This window comes from Peromyscus californicus, unplaced genomic scaffold (assembly GCF_007827085.1).
Source record: "Peromyscus californicus insignis strain IS unplaced genomic scaffold, ASM782708v3 Scaffold_4__1_contigs__length_199733344, whole genome shotgun sequence".
Classification (NCBI taxonomy): domain Eukaryota; kingdom Metazoa; phylum Chordata; class Mammalia; order Rodentia; family Cricetidae; genus Peromyscus; species Peromyscus californicus.
In genome coordinates, this window is record NW_026294562.1 from 163666323 (window position 1) to 163683349 (window position 17027).

The 17027-nt window shown below is 49.7% G+C and overlaps 1 protein-coding gene across 3 annotated transcripts; it reads left to right on the plus strand.

Annotated features, from left to right (window-relative positions):
- The first annotated feature begins 3499 nt into the window (after window positions 1–3499).
- On the plus strand, window positions 3500–11288 carry Znf446 (zinc finger protein 446). 3 transcript variants are annotated; one of them, XM_052761472.1, is made up of 6 exons: window positions 3502–5275; window positions 6033–6414; window positions 6487–6688; window positions 6955–7049; window positions 8831–8915; window positions 9125–11288. In XM_052761472.1, exons 2-6 carry the CDS (start codon window positions 6073–6075, stop codon window positions 9688–9690), a joined length of 1290 nt encoding a protein of 429 aa, XP_052617432.1. In that variant the 5' UTR covers window positions 3502–5275; window positions 6033–6072; the 3' UTR covers window positions 9691–11288. The 3 variants fall into 3 exon arrangements, with proteins under 3 accessions (XP_052617433.1, XP_052617432.1, XP_052617431.1); XM_052761473.1 differs by having other exon boundaries at window positions 3500–6180; XM_052761471.1 differs by having other exon boundaries at window positions 3503–6414.
- Window positions 11289–17027: the final 5739 nt, after the last annotated feature.

The following is a 17027-nucleotide window of genomic DNA, read 5'->3' on the forward strand; positions in this document are numbered from 1 at the left end:
TTTTTTGAAACTATTGGTCTAGACTTTGGGCACAAAACCACATTTGAAACCATTGGGTTAGACTTTTGGCGGGGAACCACAACCCGCTGAGCATGATTATCTGGACTGCTCAGCAGGATTATCTAGATATCTCCAAGGACCATAAACCGCAGACAGGATGTCTGCAGGAGGATACTGCTCTGCATCTGTTCGAGTTGTCATGGCACATTCCTGAGGTCCTTCCTGGAACTGAGTACAGCAGGTGGTCTGAGATGGTGGCCCTTTCCCTGAGATGGAGCCTGTAAAGTCAAGTCTAGACCTTCACAACATCTGAAGTGGCGGTACAAACTTTAGAGGGCTGCTTATTTTTGCTGGGCTTAGCCATCATGTACCTCCCTGTTGTCATTGTCCCCACTGTGGTCAGAAGGTGAAGAGCTGAGCAGGAAGGACTGGACATTTCCTATGACTTCTGGACCGCCCTTGCCAGTATAATGACCCAGAATGGTGAGGACAGATGGGTGAGATGCAGTTTGCTTCTTGTAGCCTGCATTAGACCAGGTCCCATTTGGACCTGATGCAACACCAACAGGGAAATGGAGGCGTGGTGGCATGTGCCTTTAATCCCAGCATGCAGGAGGCAGAGGAAGGCAGAGATATGCAGAGAAACCCTGTATCAAGAAATTAAAACGAAGAACTAGGTTTGGAAAAAAAACAAAACTAAGAACTAGGCTTGATGATACATACCTGGAAGCCCCACCTCTGGAGTTCAAGGATAGTTTGAGGCCCTATCTCAAGAAGAAAAAAATCAGTCAGGTGTGGTGGCGCATGCCTTTGATCCAAGCACTCTGGAGGCAGAGGCAGATGGATCTCTCAGTTCAAGGCCAGCCTGGTCTACAGAGTGAGATCCAGGACAACCTCAGCTACAGAGAGAAACCTGTCTTGAAAAACAAACAAAAGAGTTGAGATACCCTGACATTTTTAACATCTGTATGAACAGTAATACTTGTTTTTACCTTAAAACAATGCAGATAGTATTAAATGGATGTACACAAACACGCCACTGGAGTGTCAGCACAGAGATTTGGAGATTTGGCTTTAATCTGGGTTCTCAGAGGGGCCATAGGGTAGAGATAGAGCTTGTCTGCAGCCCAGTATAGGATGGGTTATCTACATCCCCCGGGTGGCCACAGGTGGGTGGGGGAAGCCAGGAGACCTGGGCAGAGTGGGACGGCCCCAGAGCAGCAGTTCTGTTGAAAGATGAGGCTTTGTGGATCAGACCGTGGGAGGGAAAAGAGTGGGAAGACCAAGGCAGTGCTGTGATGGCGTCTGCTACTGAGGCTGAGTGCGTGTGCATAGTCGACTCCAGCCCTGTGGGAACTGCAGGGTCATGACCTAAAGAACCTTGCAGGTATGGTGGTGCATACCTGTAACCTAGCACTTGGGAGGCTGAGACAGGAGGATCTGGAGTTAAAAGATCAGACTTGACTGCACATCAAGTTTGAGGCCAGTGTGAGGCTACTAAGACAGTTTGGGAGAAAAAAAAAAAAAGGAAAAGTTCAGATGTGTTGATTAATACCTTTAATTGCACTCAAGAGACAGACAAGCAGTTCTATATGCAAGGTCCAGAGCAGTTGAGGCTACATAGTGAGACCTTGTCTCAGAAAGACAACCCCCCCCACAGAAAAACCCACAACCCATCTTGAAGCTATCCTATACTTAAGACACATGTGTCCCACCCATTTGCCAATGGGATCAGATACATCTTCCACTAAACCTCATGAGTTCATGCAAGGAGGGGTGTTGTGCAGGACCTAGCTGCCCCAAACCCTGTAAAGGCAAGTTCTCCGAGCTAGGCCTCCTAATACTCAGCAGGCCTACTCAGCTCCTCTTGGATGCAACTGTGTAATGCCAGGAGGGCTCAGAACTGAAGCTATATGTTGAGCAAACGAGTTCCCCAACAGTCACAGGAAACCTGAAGCACATGTCCTGAGCCTTCCTGCCCTGCCCAGACTGGGATCAATACCATCTTCTCTTCCTCACCAGCCTCCTCTGCTTGTGTCCCTACTGCCCTTTAGTTCTACCCTTCTTGAATTTTCATCTTCCAACACCCAGAACTGTTCTGTGCCCCTATGTCTGGTCTTCCCGGGCAACTATGGCTATATTGGTTGACCCCTCTTAACAAGCTGTGACTGTAAAAATGTCCTGGGGCTTTCTAAGTCAAAATGTTAAACCAGCTAAGTTTGGTAGCACTCGCCTGAATTTTCAGCACTGGGAAAAACTGAAGCTGGAAGACAGAGAGTTAGAGCCCAAACTAGGGTTTAGAAAAAATGCCTCAAAAAAAGTGGGGGGGAGGAAGAAAGAAAGGAAGGAAGGGAGGGAGGGAGGAAGAAGGAAGGAAGAAGAAAGAAAGAAAGAAAGAAAGAAAGGAAGAAAGAAAGAAAGAAAGAAAGAAAGAAAGAAAGAGGGAAGGAAAGGAAAGGAAGGAAGGAAGAAAGAAAGAAAAGGAAAGGAAGGGAGGGAGGGAGGAAGAAGGAAGGAAGAGAGAAAAAGAAAGAGAAAGAAAGAAAGAAAGAGGAAAGGGAAGGAAAGGAAAGGAAGGAAGGAAGGAAGGAAGGAAGGAAGGAAGGAAGGAAGGAAGAGAAAAGAAAATCCACAGGGAGGTGGTGTTGCATATCTTTAACCCCAGCACTCTGGAGGCAGAGGCAAGTGGATCTCTGTGAGTCTGAAGACATCCTGATCTACAGAGCTAGTTCTAGAACAGCCAAGGCTGCACAAAGAAACTGCATCTTTTTGAAAAATCAAAGAGAAAAGAAAACAAGCACCCCAACAACCAAACAACCAAACACATGCACCACTCTTAGCTCACATAGGTCTACTGGTAACAATGGGGGAAACGGAATAACAGTGGCACCTGGAAGCCAGGAGTAGATGAGTCATCCCTTCTTCAAGGGAAACCAAATACTGAGCTGACATGGAGCCTGTCTCATGATTTTCCTGGGCAGACATAAACCTACACTCCCCAATTAGGGAGAGAGAAAACACAAAAGAGTCCTAAGTCCCTCTTGGCAAATAAGTTTATTGGGGTTACAAGAACATGGGTGACTGAAGAGTCCCAATCAGTTTTTTACCTTAAAATTCAGCCCCCTCCCCCCACTGAGACAGGGTTTCTCTAACAACAGCTTTGGCTGTCCTGGAATTCATTTTGTAGACCAGGCTGGACTCATTCACAGAGATCCACCTGCCTCTGCCTCCCTAGTGCTGGGATTAAAGGCGTGCGCCACCACCGCCTGGCTAAAATTCAGCATTTTCAGCATTTCTTTTTTTTTTTTTTTTTTTTTTTTTTGGTTTTTCGAGACAGGGTTTCTCTGTGTAGCTTTGCGCCTTTCCTGGAACTCACTTTGGGGACCAGGCTGGCCTCGAACTCACAGAGATCCGCCTGGCTCTGCCTCCCGAGTGCTGGGATTAAAGGCGTGCGCCACCACCGCCCGGCAATTTTCAGCATTTCTAAGACCGCACACAGTTGGGCAAGAAGGACTGGTGACCGAAATGTCCCCCCCACCCCAAGAGAAAATGTCAATACCCCAGTTTCATAGACCATTTGCTGTATAATTTCTATTTCATTACCCTAAGGGCAAGGTCATTAGGTCACCATAAGCCCTCTGCTTTAAGATGGCTGAGAGGCCAACCTGGGGAACTTAGATTCTGCCTCAAAAAGAAAAAAAAATTTTTTTTTCATGGTTACATTGATCAACCCAATATAACCACAGTAATTAAGGGAGTTGGGGCTAGCTCAATGGTTGTTTACCTGGTAAATATTCAGTTCTAGATTTAAAGCCCTGGGGGAACAGGTCTACCCCGCAGCACAGTGAAGGCTTGGGATCCAGCTAACCACGGACGGGAACCCTAGAACAAAGGTGCTTCCCGGGGAGAGCTCCCTGGGAAGCCCCTTAAAGCCCAGCCTCTCCCCACTGGGTGGGTGTGAGAGTTGTGTCCAGAGACTCTTGTGAAAGACCTCACCTCAAGATAGTTCAGCTGGTAAGCCGAGTTGACAAACTCTACCCACATAACTGCTCAGGAGTTTCAGATGTTGAGAACTGCTGCTCTCCGCCAGCAGCTGGCAGCCAAGGGGGAGACGGGTAGGGTGAGGGGAGGGCGGATGTCCCAGGAATCATAAGAAACCAGAATACACAGATCCAGTTTAGGATTGAATGATTATATCAAGGTTCATACTCTGGGTATGTGGAAACAAAACTCACGCCATCTGCAACTAAATTTGAAAGCCATTAACTGGGGCGTGTGGTGGCCCACGTCTTTAATCTCAGCAGTCTGGAGGCAGAGGCAGATTTCTGAATGAGTTCCAGGCCAGCCGGGGACTTTTTTTTTTTTTTTTTACCTTGTCCCCCCAAAACAAACAAATAAATAAAACCTCTAACTTTATTTTTATAAAGCCCTTTTCCCAAAAAGCTTTGGAAAAAAATAAACATAGGTCACCTTGTCTAACTGCAGCCTCCAAATTAAAGGTTGAGTGCGTCTCATAATCTCGGACAGAAACCTCCATCCTCATTTGCAGTACTGTTATCTAAAGACTGTTAATGAGGGGGTAATCACATGGTTACCTCCTCAGGACGCTTGCCCACCCATGGGCCTATTGCCCCCACAATACCAAGGGAGCTTAACCGGGTGTTAACAGAGGGAATATTGGGTCTTCCTCGCCCAACATTGCCTCCCACTGGGATCGTCTGGAACCGCCACCTAGTCCTCTTGGGCTGTAGGGCGACGCTAACAAGTGTTGCTTTGGGAACAGCAAAAGGGAGTAGGTTTGTGCACTAGCTGTTACCTAGGAGACACATGGAACGATGATACCTTCTGTAATGAGCGTCAGCTCTAATTGGTCAGGACACCTCACCACCCAATAGAAACCAGGTCCGCTGTGCACATGCGCTAGGACGCTAACCCGCAGTCCGGGTCCGCAGTGGGTGAGTCCTTCGGCTGGGGTGCAAAGGGAGATCGGCTGCCCGGTCGGAAGAGGGAACCCCTGGAACTCTGCGGCACCGGGCTCAAGGAGAGGAACGAAGCACCTCGCGCGTGAGAGACCCTGGAAACGCGCTGTCGTCCTTGCTGAGGCTCACGGGAGACGTAGTCCGAGAGGAGGGGGCCGTGTCTGTGGGGCAGGTGCAGGATTGGCCAGACCGGTAGGGTAACGCGCAAGGCGGGGCGTTCTGTGAGTGGCGGTGGGACGCGCGGTGTCACTTTCCGGAAGTGCTCCGAGCTCCCGAGGCGCCCCGAGGCGTCAGAGGTGAGCTCACTCCTGGCTGGGCTGGACGAACTCCAAGAGCGCCCCCAAGCCTTCGAACCCAGAACGCTGGGCCCCTTCCTCCTGAAAGACCCTCCCCTTTCCCGTGTCAGAGACCAACACCCTCAACTCTAAGGTTCTCCTTGACAAGACAGGTGCCCCCGGAGAGCCGGTTTCAATCCAGAACCTAAGGACTGGGACGCAAGTTCCATTTTACGACTCCACACAACACAGGGCTGTTTGGTTTGGCTTTTGCTTGCTGAAGCAGTGTGTGCATCAACAGCTACGCTGTGGTCAGCGAGCACTGTCACCACACCCATATAGGCCCCTGGGAGCACACCCAGGCTTTCAGCTCTGCCCCAGGTGATGTACTCGAATCCTAGAGCCAACTCTTCAGACAACACAACCCGATCTGCCTTCTGCCTAAAGCCTCGGGGCTCCAGGTCACCTTGGACAATGGTCCTACCTGTGCCCTCCTGATCCTTTGTCTGCTGGGGGAGCCACCTTCGTTTCCCAGTAGTCCTCTCTTGCACCCAATGTTTGAACCAGCCGTTTGCAGTTTCCTAGAAGGTCCTTGGACACCTTCCACCCAGGCATTTATCATTAAGGCATCCTCCAAGTCTCAACTGCTATGCGCTTGCACCTCCCATGACCTTACTTGAAGTGCTTGTGACCTCAGGGTTCACTTTCCTGGCTTCTGGGAGGGGTCTGGTGGGTGCCTTTGGCCTTAGATGACACTCTGATTCCTCCTTTTCTGTAGGTCCCTCTTGTCAGCTCCAAAAAGACCCTTCAAAACAAGAATGCCATCTCCTCTGGGCCCCCCACACCTATCCCTCAGGGACTCCAAGACCACCACTGAGGAGCCTGAGGCTGCGCGACTCAGATTCCGGGGTTTCTGCTATGAGGAGGTAGAGGGGCCCCGAGAAGCGCTGTCCCGGCTTCGAGAGTTGTGTCACCAATGGCTGCAACCTGAGTCACGCTCCAAAGAGCAGATGATAGAGTTGCTGATTTTGGAGCAGTTCCTTGGGGTGTTGCCCCCCGAGATCCAGGCCTGGGTTCAAGGGCAGCGACCAGGAAGCCCTGAGGAGGCTGCAGCCCTGGTTGAGGGGCTGCAACATGATCCTGGGCAGCTGCTGGGCTGGGTGAGTGTAATGACATTAGCTTCTTAGAGGGACAGACTGAAGGTAGAGCCCCTGTGACATGCTTCTCTTCAGATCACAGCCCACATCCTGAAGCCAAAGATGCTTCTTACAGAAGCAAAGACAAAGGAGTCTTCTGGGAGCCACCACGTCGCAGTAGCAATGGAGTCCTCCAAGGCAGGTCCAGCAGAGGCACCACAGGATGCCGGGATAGACAGATCTACCCAGATCGATTGCAGTGTGAAGGAGGAAGCCAGTGCTGATGGACAGGAGATGGGTGAGGGGATGCAACATCAGAATTTCAAAGCCCTGGGTGTGTTGGGGGGTGGGGTATCCTAGGAGAGACTGTACCAGGGCTGAGACTCCTGAAATAAGTCTACATGTCCCCAGTTGGGATAGAGACCCTAGAGAGACTATAAAGCTGGATTTCTGTGATGCAACAAGATAAGGCTGACCTCCCACCATGTCACATGGCAGAGGCAGGCCAAGGTCAATGCAGTAATTACAGCTTGACACTCCTTCCCATCTGCCTATCTTTCTCAGTATCCCCAAGTCCCCTCCTTCCAGCCCAGACCCCTGAGGGACATCTTGGACACCAGGAACCAGTCTCCACATCCTCCCACCCAGGAAGGATCCAGGTAAGCAGCCTCCAGCAGGAAACGCAGGCCATGGGTGTGGAGGGGGAGTGTCTCTGGTGGTTGTGTTCTGCCCTGTGGTCTTGTAGGATCCCCTGCCAGTGACTCATGTGTTTTTTTCTTACTACTCCTGAGTAGTAAATACCTTCCCTCCCAGCAGGTCCTGAGAGCTGAAGACTAGACTGGTAGTCTCCCATTGGAAACGATTTAGGCCTCAGGTCTCAGGCCTGGTCCAGAGTGGCCAGAACTGGTGGGCATGGCTTCCTCACCTCCAGAGAAGTCAGTTACTGGAAAGGTTTGCAATACCCAGAGGCCATGGGCCAGCTGTTATGTGTGCAGGTGGAGAGGAGACTGCACTGTAGGATCCCTGCACTCCTGAGAGCAGATCAAGACACTCTCCCTGAACATGCCTCAAGTCCTCTCTACTGCTCTTCTCAAAGTACAGTGACTTAGAACCTTAGTTAAAAGCCCCTGCGACCTGAGTGTGTATAGTTAATGTGGAGGGGAGAGGGATATTGTCCTCTCCAGCTTCTCCCTGTTTCTGAGCCCCTCCACTTGGGAGCTGGCTTCCTCAATAGAATGTCTAGTTAAGGGGTGCTTCAAAGTGAAGAAACCCCTCTAGGATCCCTCTCTGGTGTCCTCGCTTCCGGCCAGCATCACCTCTAGATGCAGCCTAGAAATTCTGTTATTTTTCCCAACCTACCAAAGACCTATATGGCAGACGTTAGGACAGAGAAAAAGGTAGATCTTTTAGGCAAGTAATTCTGTCCTTGGGAAGGCCGTTATAGGTCGGCCGCTGTCCTGCCACCAAACTCACCCTCTTCAGACCTTGCCTGAAGCAGCTGGCAGGAAGCCCCCAAGCTTTCTCCACCACTGTTGCCTCCTCACCTCCTCACAGTCCTGAAATTCTTCATTATTCTCAACCTTAGTGTTGCCAACCCCACCCCACCCCACCCCACCCCCCGCCACCTTTTTGGGGTTGGTTTGGTTTTGTTTTCTTTGAGACAGCATCTCTCTACACAGCTCTGACGGTCCTGAAACTAGCCATGTAGACCAGGCTGGCCTTGAACTCACAGAGATATGCCTGCCCCTGCCTCTGAGCACTGGGATCAAAGGTATGCCCCATCATGCCTGGCTCCTTAATCCTCTTTCTAAACAATAAAATTAAATAAATAAAGGTTTTGGGAATGTAATTCAGTTGGTAGAGTGCCTGCCTAGCATTCACGAGGTCCTAGGTTCTATCCCCAGCGCTTCATAAACTGGGTGTGGTACCACTCACCTGTAATCCCAGAACTCAGGAGGTGGAGACAGGAATATCAGAAGTTTAAAGTCATCCTCAGCTACACAATGAGTTTGAGGCTAGCCTGGGCTACATAGACCCAATCTCACACATACAGACCCCAATAAAGGCCAAAAGAAAAAATTACCCCAAGGAGGTTTCAATTTTCTTTATCAGTCTTGACAGAAAGTGGCTGAATTCCAGGTAGTCTCCTGGCCTTTTCCAGCACATCCTGTACACAGTTTAGTGACCAGAAGAAGGATGGGGGACAGCCACAGTGTCTCTGTCGAAAACCTACCTACAGTTTCGTCCTTCTGGCCATCACTGAGATAGGTCACTGAGAAGACAGTTGACAGACGAAAGCTGACCCAGTACTCACAAATGCCAGTTCTGACTTAGTCCTTAGCCTGTTGCAGATAGAAACTAGGTAACCTGACACCCACTGGGTGGTGGATAAGGATGTGAGGCGGGGTGGGAGAGGCAGTGACTGGTTGCATCCTTGCAGAAGGAGTGGGGCCTGTTGGACTCATCACAAAAAGAGCTGTACTGGGGCGTGATGCTGGAGAAGTACGGCACAGTGGTGTCCCAGGGTGAGGTTTGATGGCCCTCTCTCTGTTCTGTCTTCCCTGCCCCATCCTCCACTGTGCTTCCCTGCATGCGCTAAGCCCCCACTGGGGCTCCCGGTGCAGCGGCCCAGCATCTGGCTGCATCTCTTTCCTACCAGAAGGTGCCCACCCCCACACTTCTGTGCAAGCACCCATGTAACTGAGCCCCCAAATGAACGTTCTCCCCACCCCAGCAAGCCTGCCGCTGCTAGAGCCAGATATACAAGTTGAGTCTGAGCGGAGGCCAAAACAGGAGACCCCACACGCAGGACCGGAGTCCCTCAGGAGCCATCTCCCAGAAGTGGGAGCCATTGCAGGTCCAGAGCTAGTTCAAGCCTGCACATCCTCTCCAAGCGAGAGCCGAAGCCCTTGCAAGGACCCTCCAGGCTTGCCTCCCACACCACTGCTCGAAGCTCCGGTTAGGCCCGCACCTCGGAAGCTGTACACTTGTGAGCAGTGCGGCCTCAGCTTCGATTGGAAGTCTGTTTTCGTCATCCACCATCGCACACACTTGCGTGGGCCGGGCCTGGAAAGGCCACCCCAGATGTCCCGGGAGCCAGCCATTCGGTGCTCCACTGGCCTTCGGGGCTATGTGTGTGTGGAGTGCGGGCGCAGCTTCAGCTGGAAGTCACAGCTGGTCATCCACCGCAAGAGCCATGCAGGCCAGAGGCGCCACTTCTGCCGGGACTGTGGGTGCAGCTTTGACTGGAAGTTTCAGCTGGTCATTCATAGGAAGATCCACCAGCCAGAGGGCCCATGAGCAGCTGGAGAAGGCTGTCTCACCTTGGGGGCCTCCAGCCCCTAGTGCAGCACTCCAGACATGCCCACCAGTCAAGAGGAGGCTGGGGCGTACCCCCACATGAATCAGGGACCCCAAGAAGATCCCTTGTTCAAAGTCAGACCACCCAGTGTAAGAAGAGGCTGTTTCCTTCTGCCCCTGCTTTATGAAGTCTGGTCTGGCCTGAACCGTACTAATCCATGGCTGGCGTCCGGCTTGTGCATCTCCCTGCTTCGAGATGCTCAGAAATTGCCTTAGGTTCCTTCTTGCAGTGGCTGGGCAAGATGTCTCTGTGGAAGGTACAGGAAAACCACAGCTGCCTTTCCATCCTCTTGCATGTGACCCTCAACTAACATACTAGATTTTTAACATAAGTTATACGTCTATAACTAGAATTGCTGAGGAAGAATTCTGACTTCTAGCTTCCACTGATCAAAAGAGCTTGTGTGCTGACTGACCAGCTACAGGAACCACAGGGCTGCTGAGCCCAGACGGTTCAATTAGTCACCTCTCTCCTCCAGCCTACCTAGTTCCTTGGCCACACACATTGCTCACCACCCCCCTGACCTCTGAATTCCTGAACCTGGACTTGGATGAACAATAAGGGACTTTCCTTTGGGAGTGTGAGGGGACATGAGCGGCTTCTGAGAAGGTAGACAACACATGGGTGCCTCAGGCCAGGCATGCCTCCAGGTCAGGCCTACAACCCACACAACCAGGTTCATCATTAAACTGGAGGGCAAAGAGCTACCCAGGGAACTGTGACCCTCAGAACAGTCACTTATAACTTGTCAGTGCATGGTGTTCTATTAACTGTGCCTGTAAACTAGGTGACTCAAAACAGATCTGTTTGCTAATTGTGCCAACATCAAAACAGTGAAATACATCTCACTACATCAAAGATGTTAGCAGGGGAGCAGGCTCCACCTGGGAGGCCCAGAGGTTACTTGAGGCCCTTGACTTATGGCCTCTTTTTCTATCTTCAGCAGTGGACAGTTGTTTATCTCCTTGGATCACTGACTCTCCGATTTCCACTTACAGGACCTTTGTAGTGGCCTGGGCCCCTTATATATTCCAGGGGTGATCACCATCTTCAGGTCAGATGATGAGGCACATTTTATTTTGTTTGAGACGGAGCCTCCTCATGTAGCATAAGCTGGCCTCTAACTGGTGATCCTCCTGTCTCAGCTTCCTGAGTGCTGGAACTATAGGCTTGTACCACCAAGACCAGGTTGGTATTTTTAAATTCTCTATATGTGTGTTTGAGATAGTCTCGATGTAATGTCCAGGCTGACCTCAAACTCTCTGTGGTGGTCCAACCTCAGCCTCCTGAGTGCTGGGATTAAAGGTGTGCACCATCAGGCCAGGCTAAGACTTTAAATACTTTTCATTTTAAAATTCGGAAATATGGAGCAGGTTTCAGTGTTGTCGGCAGATCTCTGTTAGTTTGAGGTCAGACTGGTTTCCATAGTGTGTTCCAGGATGGACAGGTGCTATGTAGTGAGATCCTGTCCCAAAAATAAGGATATAAATAAGCAAATAAATTCTAGAGATGGGCATATCAAAGTGTCTTCTAGAAACTTTGGGTTTTCAACACTGTCCATTCTTGCTCACTACTCTCCAGTTCTTTTCTCTGTGTGTGTGTGTGTGTGTGTGTGTGTGTGTGTGTGTGTGTGTGTGTGTGTCTGTATTCCTCTGATCTCGGTGGCAGTTGGTATGGGGATTTTTTTTTTTTTTTTTTTTTTGGTTTTTTGAGACAGGGTTTCTCTGTGTAGCTTTGCGCCTTTTCCTGGATCTCGCTCTGTAGACCAGGCTGGCCTCGAACTCATAGAGATCCACCTGCCTCTGCCTCCCGATCGCTGGGATTAAAGGCATGCACCACCACCGCCCGGCTGGTATGGGGATGTCTTAACCCTCCACAGCTGCCTGTGTTACAGCTCTTGGCCCTGGGTCTGAGAGCCTTGGATCTAAAGACCTGAAAGCTCTGTGTTCTAGAGATCAGAGCCCAGTGGGTGCCAGCCTGTCTGGTCTGAGCTGTCTCTTTCAGTATCACAGACTACCTTGTGAAGAGAAGGCCTGTATGTGTGAACTTTGTATTCATGCATTGTTTCCATCCCAGGACACAGCCATACCACATACACAGGGGCCTGTAATCCTGCAAACTGGGGGTGGGTTCTCAGTCCTACCTAAATACTCTGCATCTAACCCCTCTGTGGAGTAGCCCTGTGTATGGGCCTGCAGTGTGACCTTTGCCTGGAGGACTCCCTCCACTGGCCACATAGAAGCAAATGCAGACATTGGAGCAGCCCAGCCTGTATGCAATCTCTACCCATGTGGTAGGACTTTCAGCATTTTTATTGAAATTCTCCAGTTTGCAGCTCTCCTAGTGGTCTCTGAGATGATCTCTCCATATGACCCAAGCCTGCCCTCAGTTCTTTTTGTTTGTTTGTTTTGTTTTGTTTATTTTTTGACACAGGGTTTCCAGGTTTCTCTTTGTAACAGCCCTGATGTCCTGGAACTCACTCTGTAGACCAGGCTGGCGTCGAACTCACAGAGATCTGCCTGCCTCTGCCTCCCGAGTGCTGGGATTAAAGGTGTGCACCCCCACTGCCCGGCTTGCCCTCAGTTCTTTTGATGTGTGTGTGAACCATATGCATGTACAGTGTCCATGGAAGTCATAAGAGAGAATAAAATCCCCTGAAACTGGAGCTACAGGTGGTTGTGAGTCACCATTTTGGTGCTAGGAACTGAACCAAGGTCCCCTGCAGGGTCAGCAAGTGCTGACCATAACCACAGAGCCATATCTTCAGCCCCCTACCTTAAGTTCTTGATCCTTGGTGACATCATGACATCTTTTTTTTTTTTTTTTTTTTTGGTTTTGATTTTGGAAACAGAGTTTCTCTGTGTAGCCCTGGCTATCCTGGAACTCATTATGTAGGCCAGGCTATCCTCAAACTCATAGATCCACCTGCCTCTGCCTCCTAAGTGCTGGGATGAAAGGCGTGCGCCACCACCACCCAGCTCCTTGGTGGCATCTTAATTATAGATGTGTGTACCGCTACAGCTGACCCTTTGTTGTTGTTGTTAGTTTTTTTTTTTCTTGGCAAGAATTCACGTAGCCCAGGTCCTCCCTTGTCTACACCTTCTGAATGCTGGGATTACAGGCGTGTGCTACCACACCCAGCTCACGAACTTACAAATATGCCTGGTGGCCCCTGCCGTAATAGCCGCTCATCTTTTCCTTGGACTGAGATGGGCAAAGACCGGGGAGAAGGTGTCTTTCTCCACTATTCCCGCTGTTGTGAGTCTCCACAGAGTCTTCCTGTAGTCTTACCCAATCCTCGAGCTGGCCCCACCTTTCTCTTCCTCCCCACTTGGGTTTTCCTCACCCCTACCCCGGTTAAACCCAACGGAAGCTCAGATACCTCACCACCTTGAGTTGCCTCGCTGACTCAATGATTGACAGAGCTGGGATGCGTGCTGGCTTTGTCTGACTGGAGACATCCATGGGGATGGTATGATGGCTCAAACTAAAGCCAACTATTATGGGCTAGGTTCATAAGTGAAACTGGAAGGGAGGAGGGCCTCAAACACCAGGTAGCAAGTTCCCTTCCCCACTGTGTTCCCACACGGATTGCTGAACAAGCTGCTCCCCTCACTCAAGCTTAGGCCTAATAGCAGACCTCCAGGCAAGCCAGTCACATCCTTGAGCGGGACCAGGAGCCCCCGCAGCTCAGCTCAAGGCCTCTCTGGCTCCTGTCCTGCAGTGGGGTCCAGCTCACTCAGAAGGCTTTTTGTTGTCGTTGTTGTTGTGTTTTGGGATTGGTTTTGGTTTTTTGTTTGTTCTTTTTTTTTGGGGGGGGGTGTTGTTTCAAGACAAGGTTTTTCTGTGTAGCCCTGGTTGTCCCGGAACTGTCTCTGTACACCAGGCTGGCCTCAGACTCACAGAGATCCAAGTGCCTCTGCTGGGGATAAAGGTGTGCGCCACCACTGCCTGGCCAGAAGACCGTCTTAATCGTTGAAAGGTTTGTGTTTTTCATAGTTGGTCATGGTATAAACCTGTACTCCCAGCAGGAAGATCAGGAGTTCAAGTCTTTCTTAGCTACATAGCAAACTCCAGCCTGTGTTCTATGAGACCTTGTCTGATAAAACAATCTAAATATAAACCAATAAAATCGGTATCATCTTTTGGGTGGTTTTTCCAATCATAATAAATTTAGAGCAAAAGGCAGAATGCCAAGTATTTGACAATAGTATATACACATACACACACACACACACACACACACACACACACACACACACACACACACGAGTGTGGTCTGTGTGTGTTTGAATGTGTGGGTGCACATGTATCCAGGTGTTGTGTGGAGGCCTGAGGTCGATGTTGGGAATCTTGCTCATTCTTCCAGTCAAACCCAGAGCTTGCTGATACGGCTCATCTCACCACCTTGCCCTGGCGATTGTCTCCGAATTCTGAGGCTGGGATGACCGGAGCCACCATACCCACCCAGCATTTATACGGATTCTGGGGACTTGTCCTTGTCCCTTTGCTTGTGCCACAAGCTCTTTAAGAGATGAACCACCAGCCGGGCAGTGGGGGAGCACACCTTTAATCCCAGCACTTGGGAGGCAAAGGCAGGTGGATCTCAGTGAGTTTGAAGCCAGCCTGGTCTACAGAGTGAGATCCAGGACAACCAGGATTGTTACAAAGAGAAACCCTGTCTCAGAGAGAGAGAGAAAGAGAGAGAGAGAGAGAGAGAGAGAGAGAGAGAGAGAGAGAGAGGAGCCACCCAACTGCCACCCCAGGCACACATACAGGCCTTCGAGTTGGCCCACACCAATACCTACCCCATCTATGACCTTCTGGAGTACGTCCTTCATAACCATAGCCACAGTATCCCATGACTCAGAGCAACAGCAGGATATCGGAGGGGAAGGTTGGCGGGGGTCCATTATTTATAGTGTACCAGAAGCCAGAGGCCTTGAACCTGACCAACAACTCATTGCACAATGAACATGAGCAGGTAAAGCTGTTGGGACACAAGGGTCTACTGAATGACACACCGCAGCTCCCACTGCCACTAAGAATGAAGAGGTGATGGAGAGGTGGGAAAGACTGATGGAGGAGCAAAGTGGGTTCTTGTGTGTGTGTGTGTGTGTGTGTGTGTGTGTGTGTGTGTGTGTGTGTGCTTGTTTTTGTTTTACTTTTTTGTTGTTTTGTGTTTGTTTTAATTAACATTTTTTATTTTATTTTATTTTATTTTTTAATATCCTTTTGCAGGGGGACACTACAAGGGTGAAGGGTAACTATGGAGAGACTGGAAAATAAGTGGGATTGGGATGCATGATGTGAAATTCCCAAAGAATCAATATAAAAAAATTATGGTTAAAAAAATAAGATAAGCCATCTCCCCAGCTCAACAATTTATATATTCTCTTGGATAAAAAGCTCCAGGGGCTGGAGCAATAGCTCAGTAGTTAAGAGCAGTGTCTGCTTTTCCAGAAGATTCGATTTCAATTCTCAGCAACTCAATGGCAGCTCACAACTGTCTGTAACTCCATTTCTAGGGGATCTGACACTCTCTTCTGGCCTTCCTGGGCACTGTACACACATCGTGCACAGATTCACATGCAGGCAAAACACCCATACATGAGAAATAAAATAATATATAAAAAAGAAAAGAGAGGGGGCTGCCGAAATAGCTCAGAGGTTAAGAGCACTGGCTGTTCTGCCAGAGGTCCTGAGTTCAATTCCCAGCAACCCCATGGTGGCTCACAACCATCTGTAATGAGAGCTGGTGCCCTCTTCTGGCTTGCAGGCATACATGCAGACAGAACTTTGTATTCACGATAAACAAATAAACCGAGAGAGAGAGAGAGAGAGAGAGAGAGAGAGAGAGAGAGAGAGAGAGAGAGAGAGAGAGAGAGAGAGAGAGGGCCTTTAATCCCAGTACTTGGGAGGCAGAGCCAGTCGGATCTCTGTGAGTTCGAGGCCAGCCTGGGCTACAGAGTGAGTTCTAGGACAGGCACCAAAACTACGCGGAGAAACCCTGTCTTGAAAAACCAATAAAAGGTGCTGGAGAGATGGCTCAGAGGCTAAGAGTACTGACTGTTCTTCCAGAGGGCCTGAGTTCAATTTCCAGCACCCATATGGTGGCTCACAACCATCTGTAATGAGATCTGGTATCCTCTTCTGTGTTCATAATAAATAAATAAATCTTTGAGAGAGAGAGAGAGAGAGAGAGAGAGAGAGAGAGAGAGAGAGAGAGAGAGAGAGAAAAACGCTCTTCACCATGTGGGACATGTAAAAACACACCCATCTGTGACATGAGAAGAAGGCCCATAGAACCTGACCATGCTCTCATTCTAATCTGGAACTTAGAGCCTCCACAGCTAAGAAAGAAATCTTTGTTGTCCTTTTTTTTTTTTTTTTTAAAGAAAAGAGAGTGGTGTGTTGGGGCTGCAGCACATTTGGAGAGTGTCCCAGCTCGTTTTATGTTCACTTGATACAAGCTATAGTCATCTGAGAGAAGGAAACCTCAATTTTAAAAAAACGCCTCCATAAAATTGGGTTGCCCGGTAGTGGTGGTACATGCCTTTAATCCCAGCACTCTGGAGGCAGAGCCAGGCAGATCTCTGTGAGTTCGAGGCCAGCCTGGTCTACAAAGCGAGTTCCAGGAAAGGCGCAAAGCTACACAGAGAAACCCTGTCTCAGAAAACAAAACAAAACAAAAATTGATTGGGCTGTAAACAAGCTTATAGAGCATTTTCTTAACTAGTGATTGACAAGGGAGGGCCCAGCCCATTGTAGGTAGTACCACCGTGGGCTGGTGGTCCTGAGTTCTATAACAAAGAAGGCTGAGCAAGCCAGTAGGCAGCACTCCTCCATGACCTCTACATCAGTTCCTGCATCCAGATTCCCACCTGGTTTGAGTTCCTGCATTGGGCTTCCCTTAGTGGAATGTGACTCAGGTTATGTAAGCCAAACAAACCCTTTCCTCCCCACTTTCCTCATAGTGTTTCATCACAACACTAATAACCCTAACTAGCAGTGTTGTGCCTAGCAGCAGGCACACAGCTCCCCAGTACTGCGGAGGCTGTGTGGTCGTACATGCCTGGCCTGAACCAGCAGGCCTTTCTTCAGCGTAGGCTCCTGAGAGGGAAGACTGGGAATGAGAAAGACAGGAAAAGTGGGACCAGGAGATCTTGCATAAGCTGTTGGCCTATGCCAAGCAAGCTTATTAAGAAGTTCAGCATCTTATTCACAGATTTCAGGGGGCAATGGGACAGACTCAGCAGAAAGCTATCATACAATG

Bases quoted from the DNA above. Each gene is read 5' to 3' on its own strand.
- Znf446 (XM_052761472.1), top strand. From the start codon at position 6,073: ATGCCATCTCCTCTGGGCCCCCCACACCTATCCCTCAGGGACTCCAAG. The intron at 6,689-6,954 runs GTGAGGGGATGC...TATCTTTCTCAG, and splicing joins TGCTGATGGACAGGAGATGG to TATCCCCAAGTCCCCTCCTT. The intron at 7,050-8,830 runs GTAAGCAGCCTC...GCATCCTTGCAG, and splicing joins CCCACCCAGGAAGGATCCAG to AAGGAGTGGGGCCTGTTGGA.